The sequence below is a fragment of the Oncorhynchus keta genome, chromosome 9 (assembly GCF_023373465.1).
Source record: "Oncorhynchus keta strain PuntledgeMale-10-30-2019 chromosome 9, Oket_V2, whole genome shotgun sequence".
NCBI classification, from domain to species: domain Eukaryota; kingdom Metazoa; phylum Chordata; class Actinopteri; order Salmoniformes; family Salmonidae; genus Oncorhynchus; species Oncorhynchus keta.
This window is the reverse complement of record NC_068429.1, coordinates 23,073,869-23,087,644: the sequence shown is the minus strand read 5'-3', so window position 1 is coordinate 23,087,644 and position 13,776 is coordinate 23,073,869. Positions and strand designations below refer to the sequence as shown.

Genomic DNA, 13,776 nt, shown 5'->3' with positions numbered 1-13,776 from the left:
TTATCTGTTCTTGTTCTCCTTAACCCTTACCCTGTCCTTACCCATACCCCTAGCCTTATCTGTTCTTGTTCTCATTAAGCCTTACCCTGTCCTTATCCATACCCCTAGCTTTATCTCTTCTTGTTCTCCTTAACCATTACCCTGTCTTTACCCATACCCCAAGCTTTATCTGTTCTTGTTCTTCCTAACCCTTACCCTGTCTTTACCCATACCCCTAGCTTTATCTGTTCTTGTTCTCCTTAACCCTTACCCTGTCTTTACCCATACCCCAAGCTTTATCTGTTCTTGTTCTCCTTAACCCTTACCCTGTCCTTACCCATACCCCTAGCTTTATCTGTTCTTGTTCTCCTTAAGCCTTACCCTGTCCTTATCCATACCCCTAGCTTTATCTCTTCTTGTTCTCCTTAACCATTACCCTGTCTTTACCCATACCCCAAGCTTTATCTGTTCTTGTTCTTCCTAACCCTTACCCTGTCTTTACCCATACCCCTAGCTTTATCTGTTCTTGTTCTCCTTAACCCTTACCCTGTCCTTATCCATACCCCTAGCTTTATCTGTTCTTGTTCTCCTTAAGCCTTACCCTGTCCTTATCCATACCCCTAGCTTTATCTGTTCTTGTTCGTCTTAACCCGTACCCTTTCCTTACCCATACCCCTAGCTTTATCTGTTCTTGTTCTTCTTAACCCTTACCCTGTCCTTATCCATACCCCTAGCCTTATCTGTTCTTGTTCTCCTTAACCCTTACCCTGTCCTTATCCATATCCCTAGCTTTATCTGTTCTTGTTCTTCTAAACCCTACCCTGTCCTTATCCATACCCCTATCTTTGTCTGTTCTTGTTCTTCTTAACCCTTACCCCACCCTCATTCCCTTTCTTTTATCCCAAACCCTGTCCTTACCCTGAAAGGTCATTGTCGATGACCATCTTCTGTAGGCCGGTGGAGATGCTGCAGCCTGCCCCGGCATTGGGCGGTGACCCCATACGGTCAGAGGAGGACGGAGGGGTCATGCTCATGGTCATGCTGGACGGGTTGTTCAGCGCTGTGTTCACCTCCCGGAGGATCCTGGGTAGGGGGCCTAGCTTGGAGGCGGAGCTCTGAGGGTTAAAGAGGGGTTCAAGGTCAGAGATGGGGTCAGCGGTCATGGTAGCTCTGTGTAGAAGTTGAGGCCTTTGAACACAGGTCTAGGATCAGTATAATCCTTTCCAAACCTAATAACTCATTAGGGCGGGGCAGTATGGGACAATGCAAGACTGGCCTTGTTTGCGGCAAACTTCCTCTTCCTTAGGTTCACTGTTAAGCTGTGTATTCATGGCATCCTTCACAGTTTTCTACTCTACTGTTTGAACCCATTTAAGCATTCATGTGGCAATTTTTTAACTTTTACATGCACTGACTTAAACCTTGGATATCAGTAGAGACCTCCCTGTGCCTGTATCAGACAGTGAGCCTGGCTGGGGTATTCTTGTTCCCATTACAGAGAGCTAATCTCCCTCTGATTATGTTCTTCATTCTGAATAATGGAACAGGCCGGCCTCTTTATTTTGGTTGGAGAAGGACAGGAGTGCTGTCCTCAGTGAGGATGGGATGCAGCACACAGAGTCTATGGACTTTATTTTGGTTGGAGACGGACGGGAGTGCTGTCCTCAGTGAGGATGGGATGCAGCACACAGAGTCTGTGGGCTTTGCCCCCAATATACCTCGTAATTAACACGCTGGGATGGCTCTCCATGCGGAACCATGGCTAATGCACTAGGTGTCCCTACAAATCCATTTGGATGCCTCCCACATAAACATAGTGTTGTATATCTATGTCCCCCAGGCCGTCCTCAGAGCATTCCAATAGAGCACTCAGTCTCACAGCAGTCGTTGTATTATGTAAGCAATAGCGTGCTGTACACATGATTGAATCTAGTTAGGTTAACATGCTACTGCTCGCAGTACATTACTAAATGCAGAAGGACTGTGCTGATAATATTATTATGTATTTAGTCCTGACTTCATGACCTGACCAGGGGAAAAGTCCAGGCTAGTTATAGAGGTTACAACTAGGGACCTGGATTTATTTCTAATCAGTTAACATAGTCAGGATAAACTTGGGACCTGAAGTCTTGGAAAAAGCTCCTGTCCCTATACAGTATACTGTATATTTCATGTGACTACTACTATGTCCATTGTATTAGTTGTCATTGCCTGGTCAGCCCTACCTGGTCCATGGTAGAGACGACCTCTGACAGCAGGTTGTGCAGGGTGGACAGCTCCCGTCCCAGGTCTATGTAACCTTCGAACCCTGCAGTGTTAGAGATGGTCTCTGGGTTAGAGATCTCCAGCAGGAAGCGCTGCATGTTGGTCCACTCATGTTCTAGGAACTGGTTCATGAAGGACATGTACTCCTCCTTACTGCCAAACCTGGGAGAGATGGAGGGAGGGAGGGGTGGGAGGGGAGGGAGAGAGATAGAGAGGGATGGATGGAGGGGGAAAGGGGGAGGGAGAGACAGAGAGAGAGAGAGAGAGAGAGAGAGAGAGAGAGAGAGAGAGAGAGAGAGAGAGAGAGAGAGAGAGAGAGAGAGAGAGAGAGAGAGAGAGAGAGAGAGAGAGAGAGAAAGAAAAAGAGCGCAAGAGAGATAGGGAGGGAGAGATAGGTTGAGTATATAGAACACATACTCTCTCTCAAACACACACACACACGCAATCAACACCAATACACACACTCCATAAACCCACACACACACTCACTTGGCGAAGTTGGCCAGGTTCTGCGTGACCTTGGCGATGAGTGTGAGTGTGCGTGCGGTGCGGTCATCAGGGTATTCCTGCATCAGGTTGAAAAGCGACGGGGACATAACGGCCGGACACAGGAAACGCAGGAACAGAGACGCGCTGATCAGACGCTCGCTGATGTCCGGTCGCCCCCGGCTACTGCACTCCTGTCGCCACGATGCAAACACCTCCTTGAGTTCCCGTGGAAACACACTGCAGGGGGAGGGAAAAGAGGTGTTAACGGCAATATGGAGGTAGGTACACTTTCCACACAACTATTTATTTTCACTCTCATATTACAGAGCTACAGAGAGCTATACTTTATGCTGTTTGAACAGGTGAATTTAGGTCCTGCATAGCAACTCTAGAACAGCTAACAGTAAGCACTGAAAGCATTGGCGGAATTTCCACCAATGGCCATATCACTATGGTATGAATTTATAAACACATGGTAACAACACATTTTATTGGTAATGCATTGTGGGTGGTGTCCCAGAAGTTACCAGTAGGAGTTTATGATCTTGCAGAAGGCCAGCTCACAGCACATCTTCAGGTTGCTCTGGTGCTCCTGCAGGTCATTGGACGAACACTTGGACGGGTCCACCTCACAGTTCTCATCTGACTCATACAACGCCTTGATAAACTCACCTACAACACAGGGAGAGAAAGACAAGTCAGACACTAACATTCAGTCAACTCACCTACAACACAGGGAGAGAAAGACAAGTCAGACACTAACATTCAGTCAACTCACCTACAACACAGGGAGAGAAAGACAAGTCAGACACTAACATTCAGTCAACTCACCTACAACACAGGGAGAGAGAGAGACACAGGCAGACAGTAACATTCAGTCAACTCAGGTACAACACAGGGAGAGAAAGACAAGTCAGACAGTAACATTCAGTCAACTCAGGTACAACACAGGGAGAGAGAGAGACACAGGCAGACAGTAACATTCAGTCAACTCAGGTATAACACAGGGAGAGAGAGACACAGGCAGACAGTAACATTCAGTCAACTCTGCTACAACACAGGGAGAGAGAGACACAGGCAGACAGTAACATTCAGTCAACTCTGCTACAACACAGGGAGAGAGAGACACAGGCAGACAGTAACATTCAGTCAACTTCAACTCAGCTACAACACAGGGAGAGAGAGACAGGCAGACACTAACATTCAGTCAACGTCAACGCAGCTACAACACAGGGAGAGAGAGACACAGGCAGACAGTAACATTCAGTCAACTCTGCTACAACACAGGGAGAGAGAGACAGGCAGACACTAACATTCAGTCAACTCTGCTACAACACTAGGCACAGGCAGACAGTAACATTCAGTCAACTTCAACTCAGCTACAACACAGGGAGAGAGACACAGGCAGACAGTAACATTCAGTCAACTTCAACTCAGCTACAACACAGGGAGAGAGACACAGGCAGACAGTAACATTCAGTCAACTCTGCTACAACACAGGGAGAGAGAGACACAGGCAGACAGTAACATTCAGTCAACTTCAACTCAGCTACAACACAGGGAGAGAGAGACAGGCAGACACTAACATTCAGTCAACGTCAACACAGCTACAACACAGGGAGAGAGAGAGACACAGGCAGACAGTAACATTCAGTCAACTCAGGTACAACACAGGGAGAGAGAGAGACACAGGCAGACAGTAACATTCAGTCAACTCAGGTACAACACAGGGAGAGAGAGACACAGGCAGACAGTAACATTCAGTCAACTCAGGTACAACACAGGGAGAGAGAGACACAGGCAGACAGTCAACTCAGGTACAACACAGGGAGAGAGAGACACAGGCAGACAGTAACATTCAGTCAACTCAGGTACAACACAGGGAGAGAGAGACACAGGCAGACAGTCAACTCAGGTACAACACAGGGAGAGAGAGACACAGGCAGACAGTAACATTCAGTCAACTCAGGTACAACACAGGGAGAGAGAGACACAGGCAGACAGTAACATTCAGTCAACTCAGGTACAACACAGGGAGAGAGAGACACAGTCAGACAGTAACATTCAGTCAACTCAGGTACAACACAGGGAGAGAGAGACACAGTCAGACAGTAACATTCAGTCAACTCACTGAACACACATGTTTTGTTAAGTGGGACCTAAATGTATTTCCATTAAAAATCCTATATCCCCTTAACTATTACCCTAACCCTAAACCTAACTCCTAATCTTAAACCCAACCACTAACATCTTACCCTAACCCTAAACCTAACCCTAAACCTAGCCCTAAACCTAAGCCTAAAATAGCCTTTGTCCTCATGGGGACTTGGGACATTTTCCTTGTTTTACTATACTTGTGGGGACTTTTGGGGATATTAGGTCCCCGCAAGGATAGAAGAACCAACCCCCGACCTCCCCCCACACACACATACCACAGGAGGTTGGTGGCTCTTTAAATGGGGTAGACGGGCTTGTGGTAATCAATCAAATGTATTTATAAAGCCCTTTTTACATCAGCCGATGTCACAAAGTGATGTACAGAACCCCAGCCTAAAGCCCCAAACAGCAAGCAATGCAGATGTAGAAGCACAGTGGCTAGGAACAACTCCCTAGTTTGGCTGAAGAGGAAGAGGTGGAATGGTATCAAATACATCAAACACAAGGTTTCCATGTGTTTGATTCAATTCCATTAACTCCGTTCCAGCCATTATTATGAGCTTTCCTCCCCTCATCAGCCTCCACTGACACACACACACACACACACACACACACACACACACACACACACACACACACACACACACACACACACACACACACACACACACACACACACACACACACACACACACACACACACACACACACACACACACACACACTTTCCTGTTGTTGTCCCTCAAGGACCTCTGAGATGGAAGGACAATGATGTCCGGCCTTTTAATTAAATTGAGACTGAAACACTAAATGAATGACTGTGTCTCCATTCAAGACATCACACCGTAACAGCTTTCCATAAGCAAGACATGAACTTCAGACTGTCACCAACTATCCAATGACAATAATAAGTCAAACAACAATAGGGTCCAGGGCCATCCCAGGTAATACACCATGACTGATGACTGATGCTCATGTTCTCCATCTCAGTCAATGTACCAGATGAGATAACGACAACATAAACAACGTTAGAACAACACTCCATCAACATTCCACAAACCCTTCCCCTCTTCCTGTCAACTTTGTCCTTCCCATGTGAAGAGAGGTGAGAGATGAGAGAGAGGAAAAGAGAGATGAGAGACGAGAGAAAGGGAAAGAGATGAGAGATAGCGAGAGGCGATTAGAGGATGTTTGACTTGCGGCTCTACCTGTCCATGTTAAGACTATAGAAACAAATATCTTATTCTTAGTTTGACAGTGATCAGATGTAATCATTTCCCCTGCACTGTTTGTTATTGAGATGATCAGAAAGGAAAAGTGCTCTCTCTCTCCCTTCTCCCCCTCTCCCTCTCCTTCTCCCCCCTCTCCCTCTCCTTCTCCCCCCTCTCCCTCTCTTTCCCCCTGGTCGTCCTTGTGTTGCCCCTTCATGGCAGACCAGACCAGACCAGACCGGAAGCAGTCAATCTTCGGTAGTGACGAGGTGTTCTATTATTCACCCAGGCTTCAAAGCACATTAACTCCAAGAAAAACACACATGCATTATTCACTAAGGCTCCAATATATTCTTAACTCAACCCTGAGAGATATAGACACACACACACACACACACACACACACACACACACACACACACACACACACACACACACACACACACACACACACACACACACACACACACACACACACACACACACACACACACGCACATTGTTGCACCGATATTAGATCTATGCACAGAGGGATACATGAGAGTGGGAGGGGAAAGAGAGAGATGGAGGGAGAGAGATGGAGGGAGAGGGAAATAGAGAGACAATGTGCTTTTCTGTAGATAAAACTGCTGCTGTGTACGTTTCTAAATCAGGCTGGATGAGGTAAACACATCAACATGCACCAGGCTTATAGCCAGGACCACAGCCAACACTAACACAACACTGGACTAACCTTGGTCTCACCTTGTGGTAGAGTGAGAGAGGGAGAGAGAGAGAGAGAGAGAGAGAGTGAAAGAGGGAGAGAGATAGGGAGATAGTCAGAGGGAGGGAGAGAGAGAGAGACAGAGAGAGAGAGAGAGAGAGACAGAGAGAGAGAGAGAAAGAAGGAGAGAGAGAGAGACAGAGAGAGAGACAGAGAAGAGAGACAGAGAGAGAGAGAGAGAGACAGAGAGAGAGAGACAGAGAGAGACAGAGAGAGAGAGAGAGAGAGAGAGAGAGAGAGAGAGAGAGAGAGAGAGAGAGAGAGAGAGAGAGAGAGAGAGAGAGAGACCGAGAGACAGAGAGAGACAGAGAGAGACAGAGAGAGAGAGAGAAAAGAAAGAGAGGCACTTAGTTCTGTGTTGATACCATGTCCAGTCTCTGGGGTCAGGGGCTAGGAGTGTTGTGTCTGCCAGCCCTGAGGCCTTCTCTGCCCTTTGACCTCCACTACAGCTCAATGACCTCTGACCTTAATTACAGCTCAGTAAAGATGGCCTAATGACCCAGAGCAAGTTTTGATTGCTTACGACAACACACACAATGTCTCTGTATTACAGTTTTTTTTCAATTGCTAAACGACAGTGGACACAACTGGAGTCACATGTGCAAAACTCTAACTACAGTCTGCACAGCAGCAGTTCATGTGGACCAAACTCTAGTTCGTTTTTCATTGCTTGAACACAGTTTTCAAAACTCTACACACTTATCCCATGACTTTAACCACAACCTGCACAACACTGTGGATTTACAGCACTTTGTTCAAATGCTAACACACTGCTGTCAAAACTGTGAACCACACATTCAAAACGGAATAGATTTTAGCCTTGTGCCTTTCAAACACTGCTGATTGCAATTTCAGCTGAAAGGCTAAGCAGGTATCTTGTTTTAGACTTGTTAGTGAACACACACACATATTACAGTATATATAGGTAGAGCTCAGAAAGACTCATTTTGGAAATGGAACAGGGAAGATGGGTTCGTGGAGGGAGAAGGGTGGCAGGGAGAGGGCGGATGCGTGGAGGAAGACAAAGAAGACAAAGAGCTGTTATTTCAGATGAAATAAGGGCTACACTTATAGACCATGTCGTGAACCATGGTCTCTCATTGAGAGAGGCAGGGTTGAGGGTGCAACCCAATCTGCAAAGATCCACAGTGGCATCTGTAATGCAAATGTTCCATCATGCAAACAGGTGAGAGTTACATCCTTACAGTAAATGAAAACATTACAGGAATCTATTTTGTATTGCAATTATAGAATATTTACACAGATATATATTACAGTAAGTTTGACTGTAAAATATATTTTTACAACAGGACCCAAAGGCTGCCCCCAACAGGGGGAAGAGGAAAAATATTTTCAGATGCGCAGGAAAATGCTATTGTTGACATGGTTGTTGTCAACAATGCAATAAAACTGTGGGAGATTCAAGATAGAGTGCTGGCTGATAATGATATATTTGAAAATGTTAATTCTGTCAGCACAACAACTATTGCTCGAGTCCTAAAGAAACACCAAGTTACAATGAAACAGTTATACACTGTACCGTTCGAGAGAAACAGTGAACGGGTAAAAGAGAAAAGATACCAATATGCCCAGGTAAGACGTCTGAGGTTACGTACACAGCTATAGAAAATATTTACAGTAAAAAAAAACACTAGCATTTCTACAGTAAAACTGTGCACTTACTGTTTTTCAGAGAGTAATGGAGGTGGAAGCACTGGAAAGACCACATTCATTTGTATTTATCGATGAAGCTGGATTTAACCTTGCCAAAACACGGCGCAGAGGAAGGAATGTTATAGGTCAAAGGGCCACTGTGGAGGTTCCAGGCCAAAGGGGGGGAAATATCACCATGTGTGCTGCAATGGCCAATGATGGTTTGCTTCTCAACACACCACTCATTGGCCCATACAACACAGAAAGGCTTATAGCTTTCCTAGAACAGCTCTATGCTCAGCTAGTGTCAGCAGAACAGGGGGAGCCAGTAAGAAACCCCCAAGTTTTTGTCATAGTTTGCGATAACGTTGCTTTTCACCACTCTGCAGCTGTCACTGATTGGTTTGCAGCACATCACAGATGTATGGTTTTGTACCTGCCTGCATATTCACCCTTCCTCAACCCAATAGAGGAGTTTTTCTGACTGCATATTCACCCTTCCTCAACCCAATAGAGGAGTTTTTCTGACTGCATATTCACCCTTCCTCAACCCAATAGAGGAGTTTTTCTCTGCCTGGAGGTGGAAAGTGTTTGGTCTCCACCCACATGACCAAATGTCTCTTTTGGAAGCCATGCGTGCCGGATGTGAGGACACGAGTCCAGAGGACTGCCAGGGATGGATAAGGCACTCCAGAAGGTTCTTCCCCAGGTGCATGGCAAGAGAAAACATTAGATGTGATGTTGAAGAAAACCTGTGGCCTGATGCTAGAGAGAGGCAGGATTAGCCCCTCAATTATTTGTTTGAATTACAGTATGCACTTTTAGTTTCTAACTTTTTTTCTCATTACTGTAATTCCGTAAATTACTACAGACTATTGAAGCAAACTGCTAATTTTCATTTACCTTAAAGAATTGTTATGTTCTAAAAAAATTAAGAAATCATGTGAAAGAATGTCACTCTTTTCTTTGAATAAAATATTACTTTGTATGAAGTCACTGAAATTGTTCAAACTGTAAAGATGAAAAGTTTGTATTTTCTGTATTGGTGTTTGATGCTAGTGTTTTTACTCTCAGTGTGTTCTGAGTGACAGTGTGTGTTATCTCAGTGAGGGTTGTGCATAGTGTTTGGCTGCACTGAGCGTGTTTTGAGCCATGTGTTAAGAGTTGTGTTGCTTGGAATGAGTTTTGCAGGTGATGTGAACTGTTTAGCTCAGGTGACTGTTGGTAGTGCAGACTGTCGTTAGAGTTTTGCACATGTGACTCCAGTTGTGCCCACTGTCGTTTAGCAATCGAAAAAAACTGTAAGCATGGATGGATGGAGAGAGAGAGAGGAAAAAGAGGGCTGAGTGACAGAAAGACAGATAAAGAGAGAGAGAGAGGAAAAAGAGGGCTGAGTGACAGAAAGACAGATAAAGAAAGAGAGGAAAAAGAGGGCTGAGTGACAGAAAGACAGATAAAGAAAGAGAGAGGAAAAAGAGGGCTGAGTGACAGAAAGACAGATAAAGAAAGAGAGAGGAAAAAGAGGGCTGAGTGACAGAAAGACAGATAAAGAAAGAGAGAGGAAAAAGAGGGCTGAGTGACAGAAAGACAGATAAAGAAAGAGAGAGAGGAAAAAGAGGGCTGAGTGACAGAAAGACAGATAAAGAAAGAGAGAGAGGAAAAAGAGGGCTGACTGACAGAAAGACAGATAAAGAAAGAGAGAGGAAAAAGAGGGCTGAGTGACAGAAAGACAGATAAAGAAAGAGAGAGAGGAAAAAGAGGGCTGAGTGACAGAAAGACAGATAAAGAAAGAGAGAGAGGAAAAAGAGGGCTGACTGACAGAAAGACAGATAAAGAAAGAGAGAGAGGAAAAAGAGGGCTGAGTGACAGAAAGACAGATAAAGAAAGAGAGAGAGAGGAAAAAGAGGGCTTAGTAACACAAAGACAGATAAAGAAAGAGAGAGACAGAAAAAGAGGGCTGAGTGACAGAAAGACAGATAAAGAAAGAGAGAGAGGAAAAAGAGGGCTTAGTGACAGAAAGACAGATAAAGAAAGAGAGAGAGGAAAAAGAGGGCTGACTGACAGAAAGACAGATAAAGAAAGAGAGAGAGGAAAAAGAGGGCTGAGTGACAGAAAGACAGATAAAGAAAGAGAGAGAGAGGAAAAAGAGGGCTTAGTAACACAAAGACAGATAAAGAAAGAGAGAGGAAAAAGAGGGCTGAGTGACAGAAAGACAGATAAAGAGAGAGAGAGGAAAAAGAGGGCTGAGTGACAGAAATACAGATAAAGAAAGAGAGAGAGGAAAAAGAGGGCTGAGTGACAGAAAGACAGATAAAGAAAGAGAGAGAGGAAAAAGAGGGCTTAGTGACAGAAAGACATAAAGAAAGAGAGAGAGGAAAAAGAGGGCTGAGTGACAGAAGACAGATAAAGAAAGAGAGAGGAAAAAGAGGGCTGAGTGACAGAAAGACAGATAAAGAAAGAGAGAGAGGAAAAAGAGGGCTGAGTGACAGAAATACAGATAAAGAAAGAGAGAGAGGAAAAAGAGGGCTGAGTGACAGAAAGACAGATAAAGAAAGAGAGAGAGGAAAAAGAGGGCTGAGTGACAGAAATACAGATAAAGAAAGAGAGAGGAAAAAGAGGGCTGAGTGACAGAAATACAGATAAAGAAAGAGAGAGGAAAAAGAGGGCTTAGTGACAGAAATACAGATAAAGAAAGAGAGGGTAATGTTTACTAATGTTTCCCTTCTTTATTTCCCTTTTGTTTATTGTCTATTCCGTTTGTTTCGGCAATGTAAACATATGCTTCCAGGCAGGCAGGCAGGCAGGCAGGCAGGCAGGCAGGCAGGCAGGCAGGCAGGCAGGCAGGTAGGCAGGCAGTCAGACAGGCAGGCAGCTATATAGTCAGACAGATACGTAGACAGACAGACAGATAGACTCACCGAGTGCATCCTGTAGGTACTTCTGCCCCACTAGTTTGAGGTACTCCTCTATAGCCTTGGTGGCCAGCGTGTTCTCTCGGAAGATCAGGTGCTCGTTCTCCCCACACCGGTCCACCTCTGACATCATCAGGTCTGTCAGGAAGTCCTACAGCAAAACAAGAAGAGAAAACAGGAGATGACACTACAGAAGACACTACAGAAGACACTACAGATGACACTACAGAATACACAACAGAAGACACTACAGAAGACACTGCAGAATACACTACAGAAGACACTACAGAAGACACTACAGAAGACACTACAGATGACACTGCAGAATACACTACAGAAGACACTACAGAAGACACTACAGAAGACACTACAGAATACACTACAGAAGACACTACAGATGACACTACAGAAGACACTGCAGAATACACTACAGAAGACACTACAGAAGTAACTACAGAAGACACTACAGATGACACTACAGAAGACACTACAGAAGACACTACAGAAGACACTACAGAAGACACTACAGAAGACACTACAGAAGACACTACAGAAGACACTACAGAAGACACTACAGAAGACACTGCAGAAGACACTAGAGAAGACACTACAGAAGACACTACAGAAGACACTACAGAAGACACTACAGATGACACTACAGAAGACACTGCAGAAGACACTACAGAAGACACTACAGATGACACTACAGAAGACACTACAGAAGACACTAGAGAAGACACTACAGAAGACACTACAGAAGACACTACAGAAGACACTACAGAAGACACTACAGATGACACTACAGAAGACACTACAGAAGACACTAGAGAAGACACTGCAGAAGACACTACAGAAGACAATGCAGAAGACACTGCAGAAGACACTACAGAAGACACTACAGAAGACACTACAGAAGACACTAGAGAAGACACTACAGAAGACACTACAGAAGACACTGCAGAAGACACTACAGATGACACTACAGAAGACACTGCAGAAGACACTACAGAAGACACTACAGATGACACTAGATAAAACACTACAGAAGACACTAGAGAAGACACTACAGAAGACACTACAGAAGACACTGCAGAAGACACTACAGATGACACTACAGAAGACACTACAGAAGACACTACAGATGACACTAGAGAAGACACTACAGATGACACTAGAGAAGACACTACAGAAGACACTACAGAAGACACTGCAGAAGACACTGCAGAAGACACTGCAGAAGACACTAGAGAAGACACTGCAGAAGACACTACATAAGACACTACAGAAGACACTACAGATGACACTACAGAAGACACTACAGAAGATACTAGAGAAGACACTGCAGAAGACACTACAGAAGACAATGCAGAAGACACTGCAGAAGACACTACAGAAGACACTACAGAAGACACTACAGAAGACACTACAGAAGACACTACAGAAGACACTACAGAAGACACTGCAGAAGACACTACAGAAGACACTACAGAAGACACTACAGAAGACACTACAGAAGACACTACAGAAGACACTACAGAAGACACTGCAGAAGACACTACAGAAGACACTACAGAAGACACTAGATAAGACACTACAGAAGACACTACAGAAGACACTAGAGAAGAAACTACAGAAGACACTGCAGAAGACACTACAGATGACACTACAGAAGACACTACAGAAGACACTACAGATGACACTAGAGAAGACACTACAGATGACACTAGAGAAGACACTGCAGAAGACACTACAGAAGACACTACAGAAGACACTGCAGAAGACACTGCAGAAGACACTGCAGAAGACACTAGAGAAGACACTGCAGAAGACACTACATAAGACACTACAGAAGACACTACAGAAGACACTACAGATGACACTACAGAAGACACTACAGAAGACACTAGAGAAGACACTGCAGAAGACACTACAGAAGACAATGCAGAAGACACTGCAGAAGACACTACAGAAGACACTACAGAAGACACTACAGAAGACACTAGAGAAGACACTACAGAAGACACTACAGAAGACACTGCAGAAGACACTACAGATGACACTACAGAAGACACTGCAGAAGACACTACAGAAGACACTACAGATGACACTAGAGAAGACACTACAGATGACACTAGAGAAGACACTGCAGAAGACACTACAGAAGACACTGCAGAAGACACTACAGAAGACACTGCAGAAGACACTGCAGAAGACACTGCAGAAGACACTAGAGAAGACACTAGAGAAGACACTACAGAAGACACTGCAGAAGACACTGCGGAAGCCACTGCAGAAGACACTGCAGAAGACACTACAGAAGACACTACAGAAGACACTGCAGAAGACA

At 44.8% G+C, this 13,776-nt stretch overlaps 1 protein-coding gene across 20 annotated transcripts in view; it reads right to left on the bottom strand.

Annotated features, from left to right (window-relative positions):
- LOC118376650 (disabled homolog 2-interacting protein-like) overlaps positions 1–13,776 on the bottom strand; it is a 323,821-nt gene that overhangs the window by 33,041 nt on the left and 277,004 nt on the right. For all 20 annotated transcript variants that reach the window (XM_052525470.1, XM_052525481.1, XM_052525473.1 and 17 more), the window contains 5 exons: positions 11,436–11,580; positions 3,261–3,405; positions 2,734–2,970; positions 2,205–2,406; positions 898–1,094 (listed from right to left, as the gene is read on the bottom strand). In XM_052525470.1, coding sequence (XP_052381430.1) covers positions 898–1,094; positions 2,205–2,406; positions 2,734–2,970; positions 3,261–3,405; positions 11,436–11,580 — 926 coding nt within the window. The remainder of the gene's footprint in view (positions 1–897; positions 1,095–2,204; positions 2,407–2,733; positions 2,971–3,260; positions 3,406–11,435; positions 11,581–13,776) is intronic.